We start from the raw sequence: 14,044 nt of genomic DNA on the forward strand, positions 1-14,044 counted from the left end.
GCCATGTGTGGCCAATACGTTCTGTATGACTTGTTGCCTAGATCTTCTTTGCCTTGGGGAAACGAAAATCGCTACGTTACAGCGTAAACTCATTCCGTGTGATGATTATGTATGTCAAAGTTATTCTGTGAAACGATCAGGTAAATATATATTTTAACTCATAGTAGCATAGTCCGCCATTTTTTGAAAACCAAACTGTACTGATTTTGCATACTTTGCATTTTAGCGGCTTTATGACCGCAGTTTTACGGGGTGACTATTGGTTTTTAATATTATTCTCTCTCTCTCTTTTTTTCTTTTATGACAGATGAGCGATTCTGATTAGAGGGATGGAATAAGAAAAAAAAGAAAAAAAAGTGTACAGGCTGTTTGACTCATTGAAAGGATGTAAGAAATGTAAAAATGAACATGTATATATAGAATGAATTATTATTTATTGTTCACTGTTTACTATTATTGACGTTTCTCTTTTCTCTGTTTTTAATCGAATCGTTTATGTACTCGTATTTTTTCGTGTCGTTAACAATAATTTACTCAAACAAAACAAAGCAAATATGAGGTAAGAAAATATAAACAATGAACAACATATGTATATATAGAATGAATTATTTTTATTGTTCACTGTTTACTGTATAATTATTGACTTTTCACTTTTCCGTGTATTTAATCGAATCGTTTATGTACTCGTATTTCTCGTGACGTGAAAAATGAATTTAACCACGCCACACATTTACATGTATGTACGTATTTTTCAAGGTGTTAAGAAATATTTAATCACACTATACATTTACGCGCTATGCAACTATTTTCCTTACTCACATCGTATGTTTTTTTCGTGGCGTTAAAAAAAAAACTCAACCACGCCATGAATGTATACTCCATGTCAATATTTCATTCTCGTTTACCTCTTGTGTGCAATAAACTCCGTTAGTTTTCAAAATGCCTTGGATTTATTAGCGTATGTGTGTGAGTGCCCTCTACGATACATTCTGAAAAATCTTTCGTGACGTCCACGCTCGTCCAATTAAAAAATAATTAAAACATCCAATTAAAAAAATAATTGAAAAAATATAAACAATGAACAACATATGTATATATAGAATGAATTATTTTTATTGTTCACTGTTTACTGTATAATTATTGACTTTTCACTCTTCCGTGTATTTAATCGAATCGTTTATGTACTCGTATTTCTCGTGACGTGAAAAATGAATTTAACCACGCCGCACATTTACATGTATGTACGTATTTTTCGAGGTGTTAAGAAATATTTAATCACACTATACATTTACGCGCTATGCAACTAATTTCCTTACTCACATCGTATGTTTGTTTTTTTCGTGGTGTTAAAAAACAAAACAAAAACTCAACCACGCCATGAATGTATACTCCATGTCAATATTTCATTCTTGTTTACTTCTTTTGTGCAATAAACTCCGTTAGTTTTCAAAATGCCGTGGATTTATTAGCGCGTGTGTGTGTGAGCGCCCTCTACGATACATTCTGAAAAATCTTTCGTGACGTCCATGCTCGTCCAATTAAAAATAATTAAAAAAATTTAAAAAAAATCCAATTAAAAAAAAATAATTAAAAAAAAATGATGGTAATTTATGCAAATGTATTCACGATGACCTCGACACGACCTCGTATTCAAATCTATTTTATGTATGCAAATGTATTCACAATATCCCATTGTGACGTCATCCTCATTCAAATTAACCCCTTTACGGCCATGGTCCTCATTTATGCTAATTTATGCACGAATTCTCATTGTGACGTCATTATTTATGCTCATCTATGCACGGGCACCCATTGTGACGTCATCCATCCCCATTATGACGTCATCGCATCCGAGTATGAACAGCGCCCTCATGGTCGTACCTATAGTCCATGCTAAACTACTCACAGATTCCATTAACAAAAATATTAAATAGTTGAGGACTAAGGTTACACCCTTGTTTTACCCCTCTGCATGAATTGAAATATGGAGTAATCCCTGCACTCAATTTAATGCTATATTTAGTGTTTTTATAGATAGCTTTAATAGCCTTATAAAAATTTCCTCCCACACCTAACGGAAGAAGTTTATATAACAGCCCTTCTCGCCAGACTGAATCAAATGCTTTGGAGAAATCAATAAAACATGAAAACAAATAATTCCCTGATTTTTTCAGTTTGCAATTGACATATTTATTAATTAAGGATTTAAGAATATAAATATTATCTGTTGTACGATGGTTTTTCTTGAAGCCAAACTGATTATCCACTATTTGATTAGTTTCTTGTAAGTACTTAGTTAATCTAGTATTAAGCATCATAGTATATAATTTAGATACACAACTAGAAATGGCAATGCCTCTATAGTTATTAGCGTCCTTTGGGTTACCTGACTTAAAAATATGAATAATGAGACTACTGTTCCAATGTAATGGCATAATGCCTGAATTTAAAATTTGTGTGAACATTTTAGTAAGAGAATTAATAATAAAGGGAGCCCCATGCTTCAACATTTCATTTGAAATCATATCAGTGCCTGAAGCTTTGCCTGACTTTAAAAGTTTAATATGCTGCAATAATGTACTGTAGAAGGGTTAATTATTAACTGGGTTTTAATTTTGCTTATTTTGCTGACTGGAAAATGCGTAAATTAAAACCCAGTGAATATCTAACATTTTGCATAGAACACAGTGTCTAAATGATAAAACCCACTGACTATGCCTGAAATAGTAAATCAGCGACAATTAGTCATTTTACATTAGACCCGCCGATATGTAAATATAACTAATTGGCATACTGTTGGTATAGTGGATGTATTGAGCCGTCCATTAATGGAGAACTCGCAATCAATACCAAAGTAATAAAACATCAAAACAATGGAATGTTAGGTAAAGCTTGGTAACCTTTTCAAAATAAACGAGAATGACGGGGACATTCATGGTGGTCTAATATGTGGTTTGGGATCATTTGAGTGTATTCAAGGCTGGTAACATAGTCGTCATCCGATTCCGTAACTGGTCATTTTTAGTTCCATGTGAAAACAAACTGGTTGACCGATTCCCCATTTGTTTTTTGTTTTTACTAAATTGTTATTGAATATCCGACCATTCCGTAGTTTCGTGCCATTCTTAGTGTCCATTATACACGACTGTATTACAGCGGATTACATTGGCATTTTTTTCACAGTGAATCGAAGTCCTGGCATGTGTTGGTGCTTCGCCAGACACACGTTTTGACATATTTTTAAAATGTTTATACTTGAAACGTGATTCAAAAATCTTGTTTTTTGCAATCCAAATACATTTTGGAATGTGTTTATGAGCGACATCAAATGAACCTGATACACAAAAAACACTGATACATACATTTATACACACAATACTTTTGAGATATCTTATCGGGTTCATGAAAAAAAATGTAACATGCAAAACATTTGCAATATGATACATTCATTAAAATCAACTGATCACATATAAATCAAATATTTATTACTAAATAGTAACATAAATAAGGCAGGGTTTGTGAACATATTGGGTTGAGAAATACTCTGACGAAACAATTCTGTTGGGAGATCCACACGAACCATTGTTTTTTTTATTATTATTAAAAGTGGCTAAGCGTATTATTTATATCTGCAAATGTATTTGAAAAAAATCATGTCTCCAATATATTAAACCTTTTGTTCAAAATATTTCGAAGACTGAATATGTTATTGCCAACAACAATGTCGCATACGACTTATTTACCACTTCCGTGTCACTGAGAATGTTCTAGAACCGTACTGTGTCTGGGTGGAATAATCTAGATGTTTTTTAGAAACTGGTTGAATAGGCAATAGAACACTGTAGGAGGCAATGGAAGGTAATGGAACATTCTAGAAATTTGTAGTAAGTTCCAGACTCATTATGTATGCTGATGTAATGGTCTATTTATAGACAGTGGGGGTATATATATGGGGAGTTGTTCAGCACTGAGTTCAGATCGGAGATCTCGTTGAATTGTGTTGGACTTTAAGTATCTAGTCATTGGAGTAGTGGAGTTTTACCGCGTTATTGTACTTGATGTTTGCAGAGTATAATAATACCAGTACCAGTTGAAACCTCATCTGTTGGCTCCGTGTTCGTATTTTATCATCGCCGCCAGGGAAGTCTTTCTGTTACTGTTGCCATTTTGGTATTTGAACCATCACACCTGTACTATACCAATTACGTTGCGTGTGACAAACAACAAAAATGCATTAAATGATTGTTAAGTATTGAAATGTATGTTTTAAGAGACTTGACTCAATGAGATATCTTTAAACAAAACAATAAATAAATAAGCCGATTAAAGATATTGTATGAACGTGCATTTTTTGCAACTTATTAAATCCTCGACTGTGAAACTATGTATGTTTACTGAAAGTCAAATATTTCGTGAAATTGTACAAATAATCCTAAATAATGGTGAACCTCTCCTGTTTTGAAAAGAAACACCCAGCCAACTGTATTGAATGCTTTTCCCCCAAAATTCAGTGCTAATTGCAGTGCTTGTAAGTTGTGTATTATGTGTGTGGTGGTAAATTTAGTCCATGAGTCTGAATTAGTCACAAATTGATCGTCTCTTCACAACTTGAAATGCTGCTTGTGTCTGGCCTTTTAAATCGGGCAAAACAATCTCGAGGCGTTTAGTTAAATATTTTGAGGCCAGTTTGACATCTACTTTCATTGATATTGATATTCTACGTACGTTGATACTGGCCTCCAATTTTTCAAGCAGCAGACGGTCACGTCATGACTGAAGTTCAGGATAACTATGTTTAAATGTGTTGTTTAGATAGCCCATAAGTCCATATTGAAGTCCGATCGGCGAGGGCGCTTACATGTCAGGCTGACTAAAGTCACTCATTGTTTATTTCGATTTGTTCTCAAGGCTTTGTTGTGCCTCCAGATCTTTCTAAAGATTGTCAATTGTAAAGTTTAAGTTCCCTCTCCAAACAATGATGCAGTTAAGATCTGGAATTTGTTCTGTGATTTTAACTTTGAGGTTTCCCAAAAAATATATTATACTCATTACCTTGTTTGGTGCATATGTGTTAATTGACAGACGTAGCGAACTATATCTGTATGCAGTACAGACATTCTACCATCGTCAAACCAATATTCCCCTTTGAACTCAGATACCCAAAATATTTTATCCATGAGTGTGGTGTGTGTTTTTTTAAATATACAATATTAATATTTTCTTATCATTTATCCAGATTGATATTCTTTTTGAATTCCTGGCGCTTCTTACATTAAAAGTTATCAGTGATAATGTAATTCCTGTCTTTGCATGAGAGTTATTGTTTCTTTCACAGAAACTAGAACTGTATTCTTTACCCAAAACACTTTAAAACACAAAAACTGGACACTAACACACTGTACCCTTGGACACGTTGATTATTTAAATAGTCATGAAATATTCTGGAATGTTTTGAGGTCCAGTAAAATGTAGATGATTGTAAAGATATTCTAAAAGTTATTCATACTTGACAGTGCGAGTTAGAAATTATTTAAAATACACCCAAATATGCAAATTTAGTCATTATAGCAATACGGTTATCGATTTTGATCAATACTTTCAGCATATTCCATTTAAGACAGAGCTCGACTAGTATAAAAAGTTTCATTTTGATTAAAAGGCGGGGGGTCGTCATGCCGCGCATGTGCAACATTTGTGTTGGTAAACATTGATTTTCCCACAAACAATGCATCTTCTAATGAAATCGCGAGTACGAGTTTTGAACTGGGCGCCACTTGCAACAATTACCACTGGCAACTTCTTCGATATTTTCCAATCACTAACATTTTCTTTGAACTATGTAAATGTGTTTGCAGATTAGACTGATACAACCTGTCTCAGCGTGGCCACGCAACGTGACATTGACCGGAGTGATTGCCTGGAAATAGAACAAACGACGTGTGCATTCCGTCACGGTGAATCGTGCTGCCAAAGACTGTTCTACTAGACGCCACCTACGACAGGGTACAAGTCCCATCCGACGCACAGATGTACTGTAAAATTATTAGTATTTCACCAGAATTTGATTTCGCTATCATCGCAAATCCATAAAATTAAATTCACATGAACATGTAAAATATTAATGAAACATTGTTACGCCGCAAAATGCGCGAACTTTAACATACTCATCAAAATAGTAAAAGTAAATGAAAGTAAATGTTTTTACAGTATATACAATCATGGTCTTTTACCTCCATGATACAATACACTAATGTATACTTGTGGTAGTGAGAGAATCTGACTCACTGAGACCATAGAGATAAAAAAAATAGATGAGCTCCAAGCTGAAACCAAACCATATTGTTTGTTTTCATGTTAACGAATGTGTGTTGGCTAATACATAGCTAGCGTGACGAGGTCGCGTGAGTTGCGTCCTCCACGGTGATCCAAACCCAACAGTGAGGTCTGATGCCATTCGGCTGGCGAGGGCCTTCTCACGCCCACATGTCAGGCTAATGCGTAGCCGACTTTGCTTGAACCTGGATGGCCCGACTGCGTCTGACAGCTTAGGGACTGGATTGAAATTCGACCACCGCCGTCTGTAGGAGATAAGGGGTCAAATATTAGAAATAATGGGGGTGGAATGGAAGAGTATGATCAGTGCTTTTTTTTCGCAGTGATTGTCTGAACATTTCTTTTTTTCCATAAATGTGGTAATATGTTTGCTTTCTTTCTGTCAGTGTCTAGTTTGTAAATCTTTCAGCCAAACCCTTGATTTCAAATGCCGACCCCTAAAGACGGAGGAAAGTATAGCAGCCAAGTTGGAAAGGATGACGAGAAGACAGCCCTAGCAGTCTGGCTGATGACATTCATGCCAAATATGCTTGATTACCTACTAGTCACGGTATTCCCCTGAGTTATTCAATAAAACAGCTGAAACGAATATTACTGTGTGACCGCGAGTTATTGCATAGAATAACCCTTCTCCTTTGTTTCAGTATCTCACAACCAAGGTCCCGCGGATATCTACAAGTCTGTCATATAGTAGTTGGCAGTAAGTAACAGACGAGTTTTGAGTTCCCGGCCGGCGTGTTCCACCTGCTTTCCGCGAAGCATAGTCTCTTTCTATTAAAACGATCGATTCATTGTTTCCTTTATATTCTAGTTTTTACAACCGAAAAAAACATATATTTTGATACTTATATACTTGTAATTGATTTAGAAGCTCAACACAATTCTTTAGCCGACATTATTATTATTATGGCTGTTTATATATATCTGTATAGTATATTTCGTATCCTAGTAGTCGCCCATACATAAACATAACATATTGAATGTACAACACGTGAAACAAAGTACAGACATAAACCTACATTTAAAATACAAGATTTCTACAGAATATCAAATACATTTCAATGAAGTTAATATTGGTTATCCAATGAAACATATTGAACAAATGCCCCTTTTTAAAATAGTACTCAAGTAATACACCACCTCAACACCTACCACTAAACAAGGTAGATTTTAAACTTCAATTCGACAGTTATATAGTTTTTGATAGAAAATGCATGCCTCGTCAATCGCTTTTGTTACTTCCATGGGTAGATTATCCATATCTCTAGCTGCATTGGCGTCTTTCGTTGTTTTGATAAAGCCAGTTGAGGTAATGAGAGTAGCAAACCACTCCTTCTCCCAGTCGCCCCAACCTTCGATTGGACCAGCCTCCCAGTGTAGCATACTGTCTGTATATTCAAAGCATACCTCGTGACAGTACCGCTGCATCACTGCTGGCGGGTTATTCAATAAATCATCATAGTCTACCACTACTGGCTGTTGACCAAGTTTATCTTTAATATGAACGTACAATTCCCACATTTGACGAAATCCTACTTCTTCGGCACAAAAAGTTGACCATTCAGGCACCGTGCCATTTACTGTCAGCTTATACAGCGATCTTACCGAATTGCACGGATTGCGTATCAAGAAAGTGTGACGGTATCCTACAGGGAGGAACTGTATATTGTCCGTGATGCAGTAAGCCTGGTCTTTTAAAAATACGCCGCCGAATTCTGGAAAAGTTCCCTCTAATGTGTCTCGCACTTCCTTGAATGTACGGCCCTCAACTGGAGGTTTGCCTTTGTATCGTTCACTGATGCTATCTTTTCCGCAGTAATAGGCTTCTGTATAATACTCGAAGAATACTCTCACTCCTTCTAATGTGCGTATTGACCGCTCAAACGCCGTCGAACCACTTCGCGGAGCAGTCCACAGCACGACCTTTTTAGCAGAACTACAAGATGTCATTCTTCCACCCTATCTCCCAGGCAGAGTTCTAATTCTAGTCTTAGTCTAGTCTTTTACTACGTATTTAGGTACCAGTACATCCTGGCCGCAAGGATCTCTGGGAAGGAGAATGCCTTCCACCTTCCGCTTCGTGTGACATCTCGCGAGACTTGAATTTCCCTAGCAACCGGTTGCTAGTCACGTGATACAGGTCAAGCTTTGATTCAAAATGGCGCTAAATCGTTTTGTGCATTAGTAAATTCGGAGTTTCATCGCCAAAATATAAAAAAATATGCTTCTAATCTTGCAATCGCTAAAGCTCTGCATGATTCGGAACTCGAAGAAGACCCCATTATGTTACGCCACCAGTGGCGGCGGCACGCGGGGTGCAGAGGGGCGAAAATAATTTTGGAGGGCGTCGACATTTCTATAGTACAAAATGATGTATTGATGTAATGATTGATGTTACTGGATGCTGCATTTAAATACCCCTATCTAAATTAAATAAACAAAATTATATAAACGGCAATGAACTTGATTTATTAATAACTTTTGAAATAATGTGAGCATACCATACAAGTTTAATGTATTCCCTGCTAGTATATCTAGAGGCTTACAACAGGCGATGGGGGCACACGTAAGCCAACAGTGGATTTATTAAAATATGTATTTTGATCATAAAAACACCTCTGTCACTTACTAAGAGCATATTATTAACACAATGTTCAGGTTATTTATACCAAATCGGGAAAATATTACCGATATTTATACCTATCTTGACCAGAAAAAAGACCGATACTTATACCTAAATTAAAACAATTAAGCAGCCTCTCAGCTGAGATAGCTCCGCTGTTAGCAATGCACATTTCAATTAAAGAACAGAAGATATCATTAGAAAATGAACAAAATGAATGTATAGTATCAAAACAATCAGACTTGCGGTTTTCAACAAGAAGTGGAAAAATATCACTTTTTACCAAAAATATTCATCAAAATTAGAGAATTGAAGATATCATCATGAAATGAACAAATCTGAGTTAGAACCACACGTAGTATATATACGATGCTGCAGTAATAACACACGAATGGAATAAGCACTAAATGTTTAAATAAAAAACAAATAATGACCAAATAATAACCAAACAAGTTTCCAAATAAAGATCAAACAACTAAACAATGTTCAAATAATGACACCAAGCTAATTTTGGCGGTATTCTCACCCCATAGTAGTGTACAGGCTCTAATTATTTACAGGTAATATTTTACTTTTATTTTGTGATTTTTTGTTTTTAATGCCGCCCTACATACCTTGTTGGCTTTTGTAATTACCAAAACACTACTGAAACATACAAACACCAAGTCGGCTGACATGTTATGTTGGTGGAAATATTTGCATCAAAAGTAACCACATAAACAAAGTGCTCATAGAACTTTAAGAATAGACGTAGAAAATCATCAACTTCTTGGTCAGAAAGGTTACTCGGCAGTACAGCCTTCATTGTTGGAGCTGAAAGAGAAGCAATGTGTTGATCCAAGGAAGCTTTCCCTAACAAATCAAATAGATCCCTCTCATTTGACATATGTTACTACTGCACCCAAGTGAATTTCAAACATCAAATATAACATGCTTCCTAGTTGTATAGTAGAATTAAAACTGCAGCAGGATTAATGTAGTTAACCCTTACCAAAATTCATTAGACAAAATGTATACTTTTTGTGTGCAAAAAGTATACAAATTCTGAATAAATTTGTACATTTTATGTATAATTTTTGTATCCAAGAAGTACCCTATATTTGGAACAGATTTGTATACAAAAAGTATGCAAATACTATGCAAATAGTGTACAAAAAATGTACTTTTGTATACAAGAAGTATCCCATATTTGGAACACTTTTGTATACAAAAATTGTACAAAGCTCAATTCATAAATAGGGCATTTATTTAACAAAATGAAATTCAACTTCATTGTACATTTCATTTGCCCAAGTGTATGGCCTTATTACACAACAGCATGTATTTGTATTTACCCATTTAGAATTCAATTTATCAATTGTTTATGCTATCCTGACTGACTATATAATACCCCGGTACATTCATTTACAACCTATGTTGTATCTGTTTGACATATATGTGAGCCAAGGATGTACAACAAACTGACTGTGGTGAGAGTAATACTGATTTATTTCATTGTATTTTCCTCAACTGAAAATGCCAAAACTAGATATATAATGGGAAATTAAATTTTAATTTAGTTAAATTGATCAAAAAAAAGTTCATAAAAATTGGCAATAAGTCATGTTAGCATCCAAAACAGGATAATTTGTAATATATGCAAATTAGGCAAACTCTAAATGACTTTGATGGGTAATGTATTATACACTCTGCTTATAATGACTGAATTCTTTCAGTAAACTGTAGTAAAAATATAATTTTACTGATATCCAAAAATATACTTTAGTATTCCTGTAATTAATCTATTAAAAATGTTTTTATACTCTCTTATGAATTTAATTGAATATTAAATTCCATATTTTTGTACAGTTTATGTATACATATATTGTATGACTGAGCGTAGTTAAGTTTATTCAGATTCTAAGTCCAATTTTTGTACATTCTATGTATACATAAATAGTACTAATATTTGTCAAGATGCCAAGTCAATTTGTACAATTAATGTATACATAAATTATACTTCATTCTGACATCATTGTAACATAAATTTTTTTGGTTACTCTTTATATCTTAGTTATGATATTGTACATTTTATGTATATGTAAATTATACAATATTTAGGCATTGAATCCTATGCAAAAAGTCTGTACATTTCTAGTATACAACAAATATACATTAATGAATTTGTATAAAGTATGTATACAAATAATGTACTGCTGTTTTCTTGTATGTATGAATTTTGTATACAAATAATGTACACAATTTCAAAAAAGTATACTTTTTGTACAGAATATGTATACAATTAATATACTATTGGGGCGTACAATTTGGTAAGGGAAGACAAATAACTTACAGATTGCACTTTTTAACAAGTTATCCAAAATTTATATAATCTTAACTTAATAGCACAGACCAATTTCCAATGTGTTCATGCTAATAAATTTGGCATGTTAATGTTAATATCCCCAGAAATAATTGAAATTTGAATATATGCATACACATATTTTGGCAAAACAATGAATACATTTATTGTATTAATTAACAGTAAACAGACATGAGTCATGTTTCGGTGTAATGCTATTTTTTATTGGTGATTCTACAATAAATAATATTTTTCTTTTTTTTAAATTTATTTTTTCAAACAATATATTTGAAATAATTCAATAGAAGTTAAAGTGACCATGATACAGAATTTGTTCAGTGAAAAGTTACAAGATAAAATGGCAAAATTGACAACATCGCTGCCATTCTCAAAAAAACAAACTTTTTGGCTCAGACTTAGTTTAGAGTGTGATTGTAATATGATTTATTTCATGATCAACACGAACACATGTTACAATAGAAATATATGTTATCTAAAGTTGCCTTATATATTTTCCAACTCTGATTGTTACTTATCAAGCAGATAAAGCCAGAGCTGAAAGAATTGAAAGCAAATAAAAACAGATGTAATATCATAAATTTTGACAAAAGTTATTAATATGAATTATAAAAAGCAAAAATTAGATCTATAACCACAGAAGATGTTTCTAAACACTGTCGAATGCATCTGAGTTAAAACACATTAACTGCAGTCTCATATTACTTTTGAAAGTATTCAATTCTTCCTCCAGATATCTGTAAGAAACAAGAAAATTAAATGAATACTTTCATTAAACTATACAAACTGAGGTAGGCTGACATCATATTGTATTTGAGTCCAGCGTTTTTCTCACTTTGTATTCAAGCTTGTATTTACTCCTGACTGAAAAACATAGACATTGACAGCATAATTCAAAATATTTAATTGCACTGCACAATTTAAGATTGATTAAGATTAAGATTGATAAAAATCAAAAATGACTTACTTTTTGTCTCTTGCACTATTAACTGAGGGGATGAAATTAAAAGCTTCTTTGAATGACGAACTGAAAATTAAAGTACAAAATTTGTGAGATTTTACGCCCAACAAAATATGACAGTTTAATAGTAATAGAGCTGTGTGTGTGTAAAATTATGTTTTAAATACAATAAATCTGTGTGATTGAGCTTCATGGAAACTGTACTTGAAAAAATACCTTAACACAGTTATCACATCAAATTTTGTGCAAACAAACAAACAAACACACAAACAAACAATGTAAGACCCATTTCATACAAGAACTTCTATAAAATCCAAACACATGAGAAAAACTCTGAATAACTTTAATTAAATATTTGTTATACCGGTATATATTATTTGGAAACTGTATTTTCATATTCTCCTCCTAGCATTTAATGCCAAAGAAATCAGCAGCTTTGAATAACAATTGGTGACATTTATTTATTTATTATAACTCAGGTCAACATGCATAAAGCCTCAGCTCTTATGGGGGCTAACATGAGAGAAAGCAATCACCCTGCACAAATCCACTCTTGTTTGCGATGATGGTTCTTTAATATGCACTGTAGACAGAAACAGGACATTGCAGTGACAGTATTGAGTATCCTTACTTTGACGCAGCATTGCCATAGGACAATAAGGAATCTTTCAATGCCAGTAACTCCAATCTAGCCTGGATTGCACCAGCATTATTAAAACCCTCTGCACAACTGATAAGACGACAGACTTCTTCCGCTAATGACTCCACCACTTTGGTCATCATGCGTGAAATGAATGCAGGTGAGATGGCATACACCTCCGCATGGATAGATATCAGGTTACAGATTGCTTCTTTCACGTAAGAACGTACACCTATCAAAACATAGTCATTGTCAATGGTACGTATTATAGATGCGATATATATATATATCACCTAATGTGTGATGTTTAAACTATATTGGTCTAGGCATGTGTGGGATATGGCTTTGTGGAATTTCATTCTACATACAAACAGGGACTGATAAATGGATGGCATACTAAACTTGGGTGTGACTTTATGCTGATACTGATAGGTAATATATGAATCTTCAAGTTGAAAATCACTTAGATAAACAAATTTATTCTGATCACAAAAGAAATTTAAATGGCACAACCATTACAGCCCACATTTTTGCATCATACACATTTTATCTAATGATAAAGGTAAAGGTATAAATATTGGTGCATCTAAAAATTGGCTTTTAAAACAACATCATAAACAATGATATATTATCGATATATTATAGATGCAAGATACATGACCTAATGACCTAATGGCGTGATGTATGTGTGAATTTGATTGTGACAAAAAAGCATGTACAATTGTTTGATATGATGTCTGATGAGAAGAACAAACTAATCCGTTCAGCCAAGCCAGAGATGTAGATCTCGTACTGCATTTTTTTTAAATAAACCAGAATGGAAAAAATGTGTGATTTTGATGCATTTTTTTTGCCTTAAAATGGCTACCATTCAGCCATCTTGAATCAGATTATAAACAAATGCATGTGAATATTCCAGATATGATGTCTGATGTATGTGTGAGGTTTGAACTTGATTAGTCCAGGCATTTCAGAGAAGGGAATCCGGGACTACATTCCTTGAAACAAAATATCAGCCATTATTAACCTTGATCCAAAAAATAAAATGAAGTGTGTAAAGATCCCATTGTGTTCAATATACCATACTCGTCTGACTCGGCATCTATTCTAAACTAAGTGCCACTCTTT

At 33.9% G+C, this 14,044-nt stretch overlaps 2 protein-coding genes across 4 annotated transcripts in view; both read right to left on the reverse strand.

The window, feature by feature from the left end:
• Nucleotides 1-7,214: 7,214 nt before the first annotated feature.
• Nucleotides 7,215-8,376, reverse strand: LOC102800490 (uncharacterized). The gene has a single exon (XM_006811841.3). The coding sequence runs from the start codon at nt 8,281-8,283 to the stop codon at nt 7,504-7,506; it is 780 nt and encodes a 259-aa protein (XP_006811904.1). The 5' UTR covers nt 8,284-8,376; the 3' UTR covers nt 7,215-7,503.
• A 3,170-nt stretch (nt 8,377-11,546) lies between these two features.
• Nucleotides 11,547-14,044, reverse strand: part of LOC102800942 (exocyst complex component 2-like) — a 52,927-nt gene continuing 50,429 nt past the window's right edge. For all 3 annotated transcript variants that reach the window (XM_085500038.1, XM_085500036.1, XM_085500035.1), the window contains exons 25-27: nt 12,908-13,148; nt 12,283-12,342; nt 11,547-12,052 (exon numbers count right to left, since the gene is read on the reverse strand). In XM_085500038.1, the coding sequence (XP_085356164.1) occupies nt 11,965-12,052; nt 12,283-12,342; nt 12,908-13,148 (389 nt within the window). In that variant the 3' untranslated portion in view covers nt 11,547-11,964. The remainder of the gene's footprint in view (nt 12,053-12,282; nt 12,343-12,907; nt 13,149-14,044) is intronic.

Source organism: Saccoglossus kowalevskii, chromosome 6 (genome assembly GCF_978046115.1).
Source record: "Saccoglossus kowalevskii chromosome 6, keSacKowa6.1, whole genome shotgun sequence".
Classification (NCBI taxonomy): Eukaryota; Metazoa; Hemichordata; class Enteropneusta; family Harrimaniidae; genus Saccoglossus; species Saccoglossus kowalevskii.

Bases quoted from the DNA above. Each gene is read 5' to 3' on its own strand.
- LOC102800490 (XM_006811841.3), bottom strand. From the start codon at position 8,283: ATGACATCTTGTAGTTCTGCTAAAAAGGTCGTGCTGTGGACTGCTCCG.